Raw genomic sequence first — 13883 nt, 5'->3', positions numbered from 1 at the left:
CGTAAGATTGGATGATCAATCTAATCTGTTCCTTATCCTGATATTTGTATGATGTTGTTGTTGTTATTGTAAGTCTTAGTCTAACTTTGGAAGAAGGATTGCTAATTGATTGATTGGGTGGGTGTGATTCCTGGCTGACCTGACGAGCTGAAGTTATTAAGTTTAATTGAGTTGAGACCTACTTCTACACATGTAGAGTTATTTGTTTGATTGAGTGATAGGTGGGTTGTCGACAAGTGATAGGTTTGAAGGTGGGAAGAGGAGCGGGAGGTGGGATTGTTTGATCAGAAGTATCGCCGTAAGTATCCGTAATCGCGGGCACTCTCACTAACACAAAGAGAGGCAGGTGTGATGTGGCCCACCAACACCACCATCTAGAAGAAGACGGCCCCCAGTGAGCCTCTCTATTGTGTAAATGATCCAATTGATTTTTTGTAGACCAAAGTGTGAAGGATCTGATCTGGGGGCAAAGGGTGGCCCATACCGGCCCCCAAACTGTCCGAGAGCCAAAGCGGTTCGTCACCTCACGGATTTGAGTGCGCGAGTCTGGGGTGTGGGTGAAACACAGAAGGCCATCACAAACAAGCTGAGCCATCATTCAAAAGATCTTTAAAAAAAATCCACTGGAATCTTGTGTTTTGTTTTTTTTGGATCAAACTTTCGCCTCAATGAGTGTTTTTTGAAGGAAATTCCATCATCAATCTTGAGTAACACGTGATCAAAGTCCGAAGAAAATAACACAATTGTGCGTGTTGATCGGAATTGAATAAGTGAAGTACCTCTCTTTGTTTGGGTGGACCCATCTGGCTATGCAAAGTTATATTATTAAGACCTGGTGATGGCACCTTTTCACGGGATATAATACAATTCAGTGAAGGATACAAAGTTAGTAAAGATAGAGAATTATGTAATTAATCGTGATATGATATTGATATCCATCCATAAGCATCAGCAAACATTATTGATCGCGATCATCGTCTTCTTCCTCTTCATACCATGCATTTTGGTGTTGTTCAAGTTGAACAACATCTCCCAAACTATTGAGAACTTAATTATCTATCTGTTATTGTTGTTATCATTCATTAGTTGTAGTTATACAGATAATCATTTAATAACAACTTGACAATGTAATGAATGAATGAATGAGTGAATGAGTGAGGGTATTTGTGCGAGGGTATGTGTGAGGGTATGTTTGTTTTTCACAAGTCTCGTCAAAGCTGGGTGTCAAAGTTGACAAAAGTTAGAGCCCACCACAACAACGTTGCTAAGACCAACACGGATACAACAAGATATTGAACAACAACATTCATTATTATGTATATGTATAACAGTACAAGAACTAGAACAACTACTTTGTTGTTATTTTTATATATAACAATGGTGTTATTGACCAATGATATTATAGTAACACCAACAGAAGCAGTCGATCTGAACAAGTTCAAACAATGTAATGATCAATCATTCTGTAGAGTCAATCGTAATATAGAAGACGACCCTTCACGTATACATTATAAGATAGTACCATCATCTTTACATATTGATACAGAGGGTCGTCTGCAAGCTGACTTGATCGAAGAGGGCCTTGCCGACAAGGAGGGCCACTCCGACAGGGAACACCCACTATCACTGGAGATACGCGCACTTGAAGATGACACCATCCGTATGACCATCACAGAGAAGGTGTCCGTCACCAAGAACAAGCGCTATCAAGTCAATGATGTGCTGCTCCCCAACATCGAGTACGCACCCATCAAGACACTGCATATGAGCAGTGACAACGACGCCACGTTTGAGTTTGGTCGACACTCTTACGCACGTATCCAATACCGACCGTTCAAGCTCGATGTCTTTGTCGACGACATCCTGGCCATCTCTGCCAACGAGCGCAGCTTCTTCAAGTTTGAACGCACGCTGACACATCCTGCGCCCGACACCAAATGGCCCGAGATGTTTAGAGACCATCCTGACAGCAGGCCTCGCGGTCCAATGTCCGTCGCCATGGACATCAGCTTCATTGGCACATCGCACGTCTATGGCATCCCCGAACACACCACATCGCTTGCACTGCGCTCAACTCGTGGTAACAAGATCAACGACAACCCATACAGATTGTACAACCTGGACGTGTTTGAGTATGAGCTCGACAAGACCACAGCGTTGTACGGTGCCGTGCCACTGATGCTCTCACACGATGCCAACAAGACTGTTGGAGTGTTTTGGCTCAACTCTGCCGAGACCTTTATCGATGTGTCTGATGGCATCAACTCAAAGTACACACATTGGATCAGTGAGACTGGTGTCATGGACGTCTTCTTCCTCACGGGTCCAACTCCACTCAAGGTCTTCTCGCAGTACGCCGCACTGACAGGTACAACTGCACTTCCACAATTATTCTCACTTGGTTACCACCAATGCCGTTGGAACTATGTTGTATGTATGCTCGCGTGCTCCATCGACGTCCATTGACTTACAGTCAATCATTCATTTATACGCGCTCATAGAGTCAACAAGATGTCGAGGAGGTTGACTCTGGATTCGATGACAATAGTATACCTTATGACGTGATGTGGCTGGACATTGAGCACACTAATGAAAAGAGATATTTCACTTGGGACAAGGCCAACTTTGGCTCACCCAAGGACATGCTGGCAAAGATCGAAGCCAAGGGCAGGAAGATGGTGTCTATCGTCGACCCGCACATCATGCGTGAACCTTCCTACTACATCTACAATGAGGCGAAGAGCAACAAGTACTTTGTCAACAACAATAAGGGTGAGGAGTACGTTGGTTATTGCTGGCCAGGTGACAGCAGCTACATTGACTTTACCAACCCACAGGCGCGCGACTGGTGGGCTTCACAGTTTGCCTACAACAAGTACCAGGGCTCCACTCCAATCCTATACACATGGAACGACATGAATGAGCCGTCAGTCTTCAACGGACCCGAGGTATCAATGAACAAGGATGCCCTACACTATGGCAACGCAGAGCATCGTGAAGTCCACAATCTCTACGGCTTCTACCAGCACATGGCGACAGCAAAGGGTTTGGTCGATCGTAACACCGACAAGAATGACCGTCCCTTTGTGTTGTCACGATCATTCTTTGCAGGCACCCAGCGATTCGGACCCATCTGGACAGGTGACAATGCTGCCAAGTGGTCGCATCTCAAGGCGGCCCAGCCCATGCTCCTCTCACTAGGCCTGACGGGCATTACATTCAGTGGTGCAGACGTTGGTGGTTTCTTTGGTAACCCAGATGGCGAGTTATTGGCACGATGGTACCAGGCGGGATCATTCCAGCCATTCTTCCGTGGACACTCTCATCATGACACCAAGCGCCGCGAGCCATGGTTGTTCGGAGATCCCTACCTCGGCATCATCAAGGCCGCCATCCTACGCCGCTACACCTATCTCCCACTTTGGTACACACTCTTCTACCAGAACACATTGACTGGCGCACCCACCATGCGTCCACTCTGGGTGGAGTTCCCATCGGACCCATCTTTGTTCGCTGTCGACAACGAGTTCATGGTCGGCAATTCATTGTTGGTGGTCCCAGTTGTTGAACAGGGGGCAAAGACAACAAGAGTAATGCTACCAGGTGGTGACACACAAACATGGTACGACATCGACACACTCAAGAGATACTTTGCCTGCCACATGGAGGTGGCCACACCTCTCGATAAGATACCCGTCTATCAGCGTGGTGGCACGATCGTGCCAAAGAAGGAGAGAGTGCGTCCATCAACCAAGCACATGGTCGATGACCCCTATACCCTGGTCGTGGCCCTATCGGCCACACAACAAGCACGTGGCGAATTGTACATTGATGACGGACATTCGTTCGACTACCAGAAGGGACAATACCTCTATCGATCATTCGTTTACAATCATGGCAAGATACAATCATCCTCAATGGACAACAGTGCAGTATACAAGCCCGCCAGCACCGTTGAGCGTATCGTTGTTATGGGTGTTGACAAGCGACCTTCCAGTGTGACTCGCGAGGGCCACAACCTACCATTCGAGTATGACAGGACAATGCTCAAGCTAACCATTGACAAGCTGTACATACCAATATCATCCAATTGGTTGATTGAGGTAGAGTATTAGGCTTGTGAGATGGATGGATTGGTACCTGTAGAAATAAATATTGATTGATTGATCGGTCAATGCCAATCATTGACTTGGAGGGTCAGATATTTTTTGATCACAAAAAAGGCAAAGGTCTTTTGGAAGCCGCAAAGACGAAGTATCAATAATCATTGATTAATCAAAGATAGAGATAAGTTTATAAAGAGAGATGAAGTCACTGTTGGTCATTTTGGTAATCGTGATTGCATGCTTCAGCAATGCCTCGTTGGCACAGTATGTCCTGATTCAGAACACCAATGATATTGGTATCTACTTCAAGGTTGGACAGTGCTACAACACAGTTGTATACCTCTACCAAGTACCAGTGGGCATCAGTTCCACCCTATACACAATCGATTCGGACAACAACAACATCGTCTGGATGCTCTACGATGATGACGCCTGCCAGAACTTGATGGACACGACCAACATCCCTATCAACTCTGACTACACATCATCATATGGCGAGTTCACTTCAGGTACATATGTCGTGACAGACAGTCCTACACTACCCGCCAACTCTTTCAGTTTTGGATCGCAGATGGATAGCGACTGCCAGCCCAACGTAGTCAGCTACTTCCCCACAGACACCTGCTTTGAGAATCCTGAGAATGAAATGGAGCCCACGACCATCGAGTGTTTGACCAACGGCACTATCATCTATAGCGCTTGGAACGATCCCAAGTGCCAGACACTCGGTCTCCAATACATCATGGAGGTCACACTCGACTGCCAGCAAGGCTATTGGAACAGATGTTCGTAATACATGTTTGGTATTAAATAAAAAGAACGATTTGACGCACGATGATATATAGTTGGTACATTCAGAGGTGATTGATAATATGCACCTCTTCTATGCTCTGCTCTCTTTGTTGGCTTGTATTGTATTTGTTTGTGGTCGCAAGTTTGTCCTTAAGAGCTTGGAGCTGGGATGTTGGAGGTTGGCTGGGCGCTGTATGTACAACGAATACCAATGACTATCGGAGTTGATGTTGTTGTTGTTTCTGTTGCTTCGGACGGATGATCTTGATATTCGTTATTGATCCAGGTTCGACTTGCCACCCTGTGTCTCTGTCATTTGTCGTCATCATCGTCGTCAACATCATCTTCTTGTCGTAGTTGGTGTCCTCCACATTCATTCATTCATTCATTCATTCATTTCATTCAGTTCCCTGCCATTTGGGTTGTCTACCGGTCGATCTAACTATTGGGTAGCACTATATATATTTGTCTATCTCTATCTCTTTAACTCTCTATTTCTTTTTGTTGATGTCTGTGATCGTTGATCCTTTCAATGTTGTCGTAGTTGTAGTTGTTGTAGTCTGTGTTGAGTTCTTGTTGTTGACTTCGTCATTGTTCTCATCTTCGTCATCGTCATCATCGTCGTCGTCGTCGGCAGCTGCACCTTCCTCTTTTGTTGGCTCTACGATGCCATTGATTGCGTCCTGTTCCTTCTGATACTTGACGTATACCTCTGACTCGACGTAAGAACGATCGATCCAAGTGTTCATATTATTAGAGTCCCAGTACTTTGATGAACTGTTAGGTGGCGTAGACCGACTTTTTAGTCGATCAGCTGTCAGAGGTAGGTTTTGATCATTCATCTGACCAAGTGTGAATGGTACACCGTTCTTTGTAAACATTGACATGTTTATATATATATATATATGTTTGTATGTATTAATAGTTATCTGTACAACCTATTTATCATTCATTCACGTGCTTTTGAGTGTTTGTTTGTTTGTTGTTTGGGCAAATTGAATTGAAAGGCGGGTTCGGCTTAGAAGTTATGTTTGAAGTGAACGAGTGTGGGGACACACTTCAAGAATGATCATTCATTCAATCCATGGAAAGGAAATATTATTGTGTGTACATTATTTAATTTATTATTATATATTAGGTGACCATTATCCAGTTTGATGATATACCATCCAAACATGGTATTATTGCTGCTTGGCAACAACATCATCATGGTTGGTGGACTTGGCCAAAGTCTCCCAGGTATCAAGATCCTTGTTCAATCTTGCAATCTTATCCTTGGCATGAGTGTGGGCATCGGGTCCAACAAAGAGATGCAGGGGAACGTTCTCAATCGATGTGTTTTGGACAAGATGTAGGATGACGTCAAGGAGCTTGGCTGGATCACCCTGTTGATTGCCATGGACTTGGGTACGGTGCACTTCCTCGACCTTGTGTGCAGCCTCGTAGGCATCGATCTTGATCTTGGTGGTCAGGAATGACTCGGCTCTGAGGAAATCTGTGCGGAAGTATCCTGGGTTGATGGTGGCCACGCGCACTCCAAATGGTTGCAACTCGGCAGCGTAGCCCTCAGTGATACCATCAACGGCAAACTTGGTGGCGCAGTATGCTCCAAAGCCTGGGTAGTGACCGACGAATCCGGCGATTGACGAGATGTTGAGGACGAATCCACTGGCCTGCTTGCGAAGGATTGGCGCGACGTTTCTCAATACATTGACCAGGCCAAAGAAGTTGATATCAAAGTTCTGGCGCAACTCGCTGTCGCTCATCTCCTCGGTCGTTCCACCGATACCAAAGCCGGCATTATTGATGACGACATCAATACGGCCAAACTTGGCCACTGCTGCGGCCAATGAATCAGAGACCGATTGCTCATTTACCAAGTCGACCTTCAATGGCAGGAAAGCATCATCCGAAGCGTTGGTAATTGCACTCTTCAACTGATCAGTGTCTCTCGATGTTGCAGCAACCTTATGTCCCTTCTCCAACAATCTCTGAGTAAACACCTTTCCCAGTCCCTTTGATGCGCCTGTAATATAAAATACCAATGATTGTTGTGACATTATTATTATTGATTGATTGATTAGATTAATAAAGTTGATTATTATTTGATTATTTGATTGATTGATTGATTGATTTGTTTGACTGAATGAATATTATGACTGTCATTGCGGCCATCTTTATATCTTTGTCTTGTGCATATATCCGATTGAAGAATGAAACAGAACACAGTTCTATCCAGATCTTTTAAAAACGAACCCAGAGTTTGTTCTTCTTTTTTCAAAGAGTGTGTTTGAGTAGAACATCATAGACCCCATTAACACCAATTAATGACTTACGTAATTGGTAATAGAGACATGTCCAGGGATAATGATTCAGATTCAGATGGATTCATCATCCTGGGTAATACTGGAACCATAGTTGGTCATGTCATCTCATGTCACCTTCTTGGGCATTGCTTCTTTCACACTTGGCATTGATTGAATGAACGAATGAATGAATGAATGAATGAATGATTTACAAGAAATGGATGTCAACTGCTCGAGCTAGGATGTAGAGTCTGATTCAAGAGAAGGACACTCTACGCCAACGAGTCACTCACTCACTAACTTGTGTGTTATTTGATTGTAAATAGTTGTTCAAACTCACAAAGTATGTGATGTGTAGATAGTTGTATCTGTAGCTCTAGTGTTGCTCGACACTTTTCTTTGACCTGACCCATTATCGGGATGCTCTTATCACGCTTGGCCAAGGGGAATAGCACTTGAACACAGTCTCCAACGTATCGATATGGTATTAGGTCCCTGGGGTCTTTAAATGCATCCTTGTAGCACTGCCACAGCCTGTCCATTGTAGTTGGTACTAAATCATATAAACCATTCTCCATTGCTTGGGTAGCTCGCGACGAATAGTGATTCAGCACCATCATGCTTCCATCCTGGAAGAACGAGCGCAGGCCTATGTCGATGACTGGTCCTTTTCCAAAGATAGGTAGATTGTGCGACATCTCCTGGAGCACCTCGAACATTGCAGACATCGTGGCATGTCCCTTGCTGCACTGATGCACACGTCCGTCAAAGTTGATCGATGGCTGTGGCTCCCAGATCTTCAGATGCTTGGTGCTCAGTGGCTCGCGGCAGTCGGGGCAGTGATACTCATTGTCGTCGGCACTGCATCGACTACACGTGCAGTAGAATGCGTATTGCTCCAGCAGTCGATTGATCCTCTTTGATCGGTCCATCGTGATGTCCAGATAGGAGGTGACGATCTCCTCGCCTGCCTTGATCACCCGTGTGCTGCGATAGGCCAACATGCCATTGTTGTCCGTGTACCAGATGCAGTTGGGTTGGCACGAGTGATTTAGGTAGGCTCCAGTTGGGAAGATGCCTCGTGCAACCGCCGTTTGATGGAGAGGGTCAATGTACTCGTGTGCATTGAACAATATCTTGGAGTAAAGGTCTAAGATGTGCTGCTTGCCCAGTTGCGCTAGGAATGTCGGTCCCTTGACCATGTCAAACACTCTGGTGATCGCACCTGTGGCCGTGGTGAAAGCTTCCATCTTCTTCTCGTCAATGTTGGATGGCACATCCGAGAGGTGATCCAGGTCGTCCAACGTGTCATAGATGAATGGTGCGCCATCCTTTCGCCATGATTCCGGTGTGCTTTGCTTGTTGGCTTTGCCCTCCAAGTGCTGGACTGCTCGCAACAGCACACGAATCATGAATCGGAAGTCTGTCGTCTGAGCATTGGGAGTGTGCTTGTGCAAGAAGGCCAACAAATCGCATTCATTGGCATGCTCCTCAGCGATCGTCTTGTCACTATTACATGCCTCGCACATTGTATTCATCTTGCACTTTGAGCAATGTACATGTTTGCAGACTGAACGGTAAGAGAGGATGGCGGCCAGTCAGTCACAATGATTGGATTGATTGATTGATTGGAATAGTTCCAAACTAACTTACAGCTTATGTTACGAAAGCATGAAGAACAATGAGTGGACAGGGTTTCATCGATCAGTGCAGCACCAAAGGGAGCAACACGAAGGATTAGGGCGCCCTTGGGGACGTCCTTGTTGGCCGAGAGTGTCCTGCCCTTGACCGGATCCCAAACGAGGCTGACGGGGAATGCAGAGAATGATGTGTCGTTGGCGATACGTGTTCGTGTGTGTATACGATTGGCAGCATTCTGCCTCTGCTGCAAGAAGACATGATCCAGCTCCTTCTTGATCTGTCCATGAAGTGCGTTGTTCTTGCTGCTTGTGGCCAGTCTCAGTCCATGTTGATAGTGTGCCGTGGCCTTGTCCACCATGCCCAGTCGCTGTAGGGCGTAGCCCGATCGGAAGAATGCCTTGGCATTCGTCTCGTCATAGGCAATCGCCTTCTCGGCAACGGTCGCTGACTCTTGAATGTAGTCCTGTTTAACGTATGATAGGGATAAGTTGGTGGAAATGATCGCGGCCAACTTCCTCATCTCTTTCACTTCCTGTGCATCAGCATTGGCAAGTGACATTGAGTGTTTATCGAAACATCTTAGTGCCATCGTGTAGTATGACACAGAGAACCAGTACTCCTCTCTGGTGAACGCGTCATTGCCCAGCTTCTTGAGTTGCTCCATTCGTTCAATGACCTGCTTTACAGTGCTGTATGACTTCTGTGGTGTCTCGCTCAAAGGCTGACTCATACCAGTACTGAACTGACTCATCAAGTTATTCTTATAAGGTGGCTTGAGCAGTTGTACACTCTTCTGCATATGTACCACCTTCTCAAGAGTCGCCTTGTCTACCTGTTGTCCCTTCTTGAACATATCATAAACCTTTTCAACTAGATCATATTCCTCCTTGGTCAAGTTTATCTTATCCATATCTATCTCTATTATCTCTATTATCTCTATCTCTATGAATATGCGCAAGATGAAGTATGAATCAATCTGTGAGTTAGGGAGAACTTCACTTTGACCCTCGAGCTTCACAATCTTTCATTCATTCAAACAATCATTTGCGAACAGATACACAAACAGATACAAACAGTGAATGAATGATATTATTGCTTGAACAACTCTTCAAAGTCATGGCGATGATGATGATAATGCTTGGATAGTTGAGTGTGATGCTCGATGATATAGTTTGGTGCCAAACTATCCAATGACTCTATGAACTGACAAACTTCATCGAGAATATGTAATGGAACAAATGACGATAGTTGTGCGTCGATAGTTGAATGTTTTGTTCCAATAGCTGTCGGCACAACTCTTTGACCTCACTCATCTTCTTGGTGTTCTTGGAGGTACGTCCTAGTGCAATGTACATGTTCAAACATCGCATAGATCTCTGGTATGATACCTTTGTGGTTGTCAAAGGCAACCTCGAACCTCTTCCAAAGACTCTCGATTGCTCTTGGCCACAAGTGGTACTGCTTCCTTTGCACCAAGTCAACCAACTTCACTTGTTGAAGGTGCATCAACTTGCCACTTCCCTTCTGGAAGTATTGCAATAGGATGGGCTCCAAGTCTACCATTGATGGTTGGCAGAAAAAGTGGGGATCCGAGTCGTCTAGCATCTCGTAGTAACCAGCCATGGTGATATGACCTTTGGTACACTGGTACACTCGGCCATCAAGTTGATCTCTGGCAATGGCTCCCATGTCTTGATCATACTTCGGTCAACTCCAAGGCCACACGTTGGACATCGATACTCCTTGTTGTCAACGGTGCAGCGAATGCAAGTACAATGGATATCAAGCTGCTTGGTCACAATGTTCCTAAGTGGCTTGGATCTTGTGAGCATCACTTCAGGAATACGGTTTGTGGTGATCTCTTCACCCGACTGGATGGCCCTGTTGCTGCGGAACACCAACATGCCATTGTTGTCAGTGTATCGGACCGTGTTGGGGAGGCATGAATGATTGATGCAGGCTGCTGTCGGGAAGATACCATAGCTCAAGAGGACTCCATTGACTGGATCAATACAATCCTGGATGTTGGCCAATAGCTTGTCGTTGAACCTTTGTAGATCATCCTTGTCAATGGACACATTGTTCTGGAGGATAACTAAAGTGAAAATGAGTGCCACCTCACTTATCACTTCATTCACAGGTATGTCTGACATCTTGTAGCAAAACAACAAATGACATTCATTGGACCTCAATTGATTGATTGATGGATTTATTTATTGATATACTAATTGTTATTAAAGTTGCGAAGCGATGGAGCATAGAGTTGACTTTACATCTTTGATACTTGGTCGAAGGACTGCATTTGATTGAGAACAATCAATGATCAGTTGACGATATGGTACAGATACACTCTTCAAGTGCTCATCTTCACCCTTGCTAAAGGATTCAATGTTGGCTTGTTTGAACCTTGGCTTTGGTATCAACTCGTAGAGTATGCCACTGAAGGCATAGACATCAGATGACATTGTTGTTGGATTATTGTCCATGACAACGTTGACGGTGTCACAGTAACCAAGTACCAGGTCAGTGATACTATCGAATCGGTTGTCATACTTAATGAGGATGTTCTCCAAATTGATACTTCCGTGGACATAGTTGATGCTGTGCAACACCTCTATGCATCCTGCAATGTCAATGGCGATGTTGACCAGCTCCTTCCATTTAAGATACATGATCATTCGATTGACAAATGTGAGCAGGTTGCAATCATAGTGTGGATTGACAAGTTGCCACTCCTTCCTGGCCTCGTCCTTGAAGATACCCAATTGAGTGATCATACCCTTGTGCTTGGTCTTTGGATCTTTCTGCTTGAGGTTGTACTTGATTTGGAATCCAAGTTGGAACTGTTTGATAAACATTAGTTGGTGGTGAGAGTTGGGATTGCCATCACCATAGTGTAGTGTCCTGATGGTCACTGGCAGACCTTGGAGCATTCCCTTATGGAGATTGATATAGCCATTACCATGGTGGTCTTGATCTGAGATCACTGGTTTGTATGAAGGATCAATCAAACATGTGAGTGCAGACATGGTCGAGGCCGAGACCAATCCAAACAAGTGATTGATATTGCCGATTTGGCTGTGAACGTCTTTGAACTTCTGGATGTCCATCTTGATCAAATCGATCATTCCTTTGATCTTATCGCACAATCTATGAAGGTCACCTATACTGATCCAATGGTTGAGCTCCTTAAAAAGGCGACTGATCACCTTTTCCTTAAAGTCGTCATCCATCTTCTTTAGAGTGTCAATGTTTCGAGCTCCAAACAAAGAAAAGACCGAGGATATCATTCCAATGACCATACAACGTATTTCAACGTAATCAAATAACTGCTTCGCAACATGTTTGGCTATATGGTAAGGTGTGTCAATGTTGGTGAAGAACATTACTCCAAAGAGCGTGCGTGTCAGTTGAGAGCTCTCAAGGTGGGACCCAAGAGGAGCGCATAGTGCTTGCTCTATGCATTTGGTGAAGTGATCCAAGTAGGGTTCGATAACATTCTTCTGGAACCAAGGGTCGAAGGCCTCTTTAAAATTTTGTGTAGCATCGGAGAGATACATTCTTGATTTACCATCATAATTTGGGATATTGATTGACTTGGCCATTGATAGTGCCTGGCTATAGATGTCATGATTGTCTACGAAATCCTCGAATGTGACATCCTTAACTACCAATGACAGACTGCGAACGATTGACTCGCAAAGAATTTCCAAGTTCTCGACCTCCTTGTTCATCAATGACTTGGAGCATAGTTGTTGGTAGGTGCGTAAGTACCTGCCACAGTCGTTGATGATCAATCGATAGGATGTGCACAGTCGACGGTGCTCCAACATCATCATCCACCTTGTAAGACGTTTGATGAACCGATTGAAGGTGACCAGGCCATTTGGGAGTCTCTCCAAATACTCCAACGAATTGATACGTGAGAAGTTGACAAGGTTGTTGCTGTTGTTGATATGGTCGGCACCAAAATTGATCGTTTTGACGATCATCTGATCCAGCTTGTCCACCTCGGCCATCAAGCAATCGAGATCATTGAGGTGATTGACTCCGAGGTCATAGGCCAGCGATAGCAAACTGAACATGGTGTTGACAACAAAGACCCTGTCTCCATGAGGCTGCTTGATGCCAAGTGTTTGAAGGATGTGGTTGTATATATTCCTGTCCTCGGGCGTGAAGGTGCTGTTGGGGAAGCAGAACAGTACACCATGTGGGTCCATGTGTTCCAAGAATGCCTGTCTCAGCTCCTTGAAGCTGTTTGTGTCATTTGGGCCATAGCCTGGGATGTCAAACAGCTCGACGCCACACTTTAGTAGTGTGATTGGATACTCGATGAGTACGATCTTTGAGATAAACTCTTTAAACTTGCACTCTTGTGATGGGTCCCATCGGATGAATTTGTCAAGAAGTTGCCTGTCGATCTCCTTTGTCGTTGGGTATTGGGCGAGTGAGGTGGCTGCCTTATCCGGGATTGGCTTCAACTTTGAATTGGTCCTGTCCAAAGTACACAAGCTAACCTTTGCATCCTTCAACTCTGCATATCTCACAACACATATTCTCTTTGTCTTTCCTCCATTACCAGTGGGTAATGGTATATCATCCAGTAGTGATCGGATCAGTGCTGTCTTCCCTAAGTGAGCGTGTGAGGAGTAAGTATCGAATGAATGAATGAATGAATGAGATGATGATGGATACATACCAGAGCCAATAGTACCACATACTGCGATCTTAGCAAAGGTATCGTTTGTTATACTGTTGATCAGTTGTGAAGTGTCCTTGGACAACACATGTCCAAGTGATGAGACATCCTTCAAGTGTTTAGTCTCAATGTTATGTATATCTTCAACACATTTCTTGATCCTATCAATATGATTATTATCTCCATCATTATTATTATTATTATTATTATTATCATTATTATAAATGTTATCCTTTAACATTGTTAAACATGTTGATAACATATGATCACATGGTTGTTGTTGTTGGACTGAATCTATTATATCATTAATGATTGATGTTGTAATATATGTTTGATCAA

The 13883-nt window shown here is 44.6% G+C and overlaps 7 protein-coding genes across 7 annotated transcripts; 2 read left to right on the top strand and 5 right to left on the bottom strand.

Annotated features, from left to right (window-relative positions):
- Positions 1–1362: 1362 nt before the first annotated feature.
- On the top strand, positions 1363–4109 carry SAMD00019534_049080 (hypothetical protein; the record flags this gene model as incomplete). Its single annotated transcript, XM_012899379.1, has 2 exons — positions 1363–2430; positions 2502–4109. Coding segments are annotated over 2 exons (2676 nt in total), but the record flags the coding sequence as incomplete, so codon positions are not given.
- A 196-nt stretch (positions 4110–4305) lies between these two features.
- SAMD00019534_049070 (hypothetical protein) lies at positions 4306–4899 on the top strand (the record flags this gene model as incomplete). Its single annotated transcript, XM_012899378.1, has 1 exon — positions 4306–4899. One exon carries the CDS (start codon positions 4306–4308, stop codon positions 4897–4899), a length of 594 nt encoding a protein of 197 aa, XP_012754832.1.
- A 490-nt stretch (positions 4900–5389) lies between these two features.
- SAMD00019534_049060 (hypothetical protein) lies at positions 5390–5647 on the bottom strand (the record flags this gene model as incomplete). Its single annotated transcript, XM_012899377.1, has 1 exon — positions 5390–5647. The coding sequence occupies one exon, from the start codon at positions 5645–5647 to the stop codon at positions 5390–5392; it is 258 nt and encodes an 85-aa protein (XP_012754831.1).
- A 432-nt stretch (positions 5648–6079) lies between these two features.
- On the bottom strand, positions 6080–6958 carry SAMD00019534_049050 (hypothetical protein; the record flags this gene model as incomplete). The annotated part of the gene is made up of 1 exon (XM_012899376.1): positions 6080–6958. One exon carries the CDS (start codon positions 6956–6958, stop codon positions 6080–6082), a length of 879 nt encoding a protein of 292 aa, XP_012754830.1.
- A 554-nt stretch (positions 6959–7512) lies between these two features.
- SAMD00019534_049040 (hypothetical protein) lies at positions 7513–9755 on the bottom strand (the record flags this gene model as incomplete). The annotated part of the gene is made up of 2 exons (XM_012899375.1): positions 7513–8774; positions 8858–9755. 2 exons carry the CDS (start codon positions 9753–9755, stop codon positions 7513–7515), a joined length of 2160 nt encoding a protein of 719 aa, XP_012754829.1.
- Positions 9756–10443: 688 nt separating this feature from the next.
- Positions 10444–10998, bottom strand: SAMD00019534_049030 (hypothetical protein; the record flags this gene model as incomplete). Its single annotated transcript, XM_012899374.1, has 1 exon — positions 10444–10998. The coding sequence occupies one exon, from the start codon at positions 10996–10998 to the stop codon at positions 10444–10446; it is 555 nt and encodes a 184-aa protein (XP_012754828.1).
- An 81-nt stretch (positions 10999–11079) lies between these two features.
- SAMD00019534_049020 (hypothetical protein) lies at positions 11080–13785 on the bottom strand (the record flags this gene model as incomplete). Its single annotated transcript, XM_012899373.1, has 3 exons — positions 11080–12302; positions 12417–13475; positions 13545–13785. 3 exons carry the CDS (start codon positions 13783–13785, stop codon positions 11080–11082), a joined length of 2523 nt encoding a protein of 840 aa, XP_012754827.1.
- Positions 13786–13883: the final 98 nt, after the last annotated feature.

This window comes from Acytostelium subglobosum (genome assembly GCF_000787575.1).
Source record: "Acytostelium subglobosum LB1 DNA, scaffold: scaffold9, whole genome shotgun sequence".
In the NCBI taxonomy this organism is placed as follows: domain Eukaryota; phylum Evosea; class Eumycetozoa; order Acytosteliales; family Acytosteliaceae; genus Acytostelium; species Acytostelium subglobosum.
The sequence above is the reverse complement of the archived record's forward strand: the minus strand, read 5'-3'. Positions and strand labels throughout refer to the sequence as shown.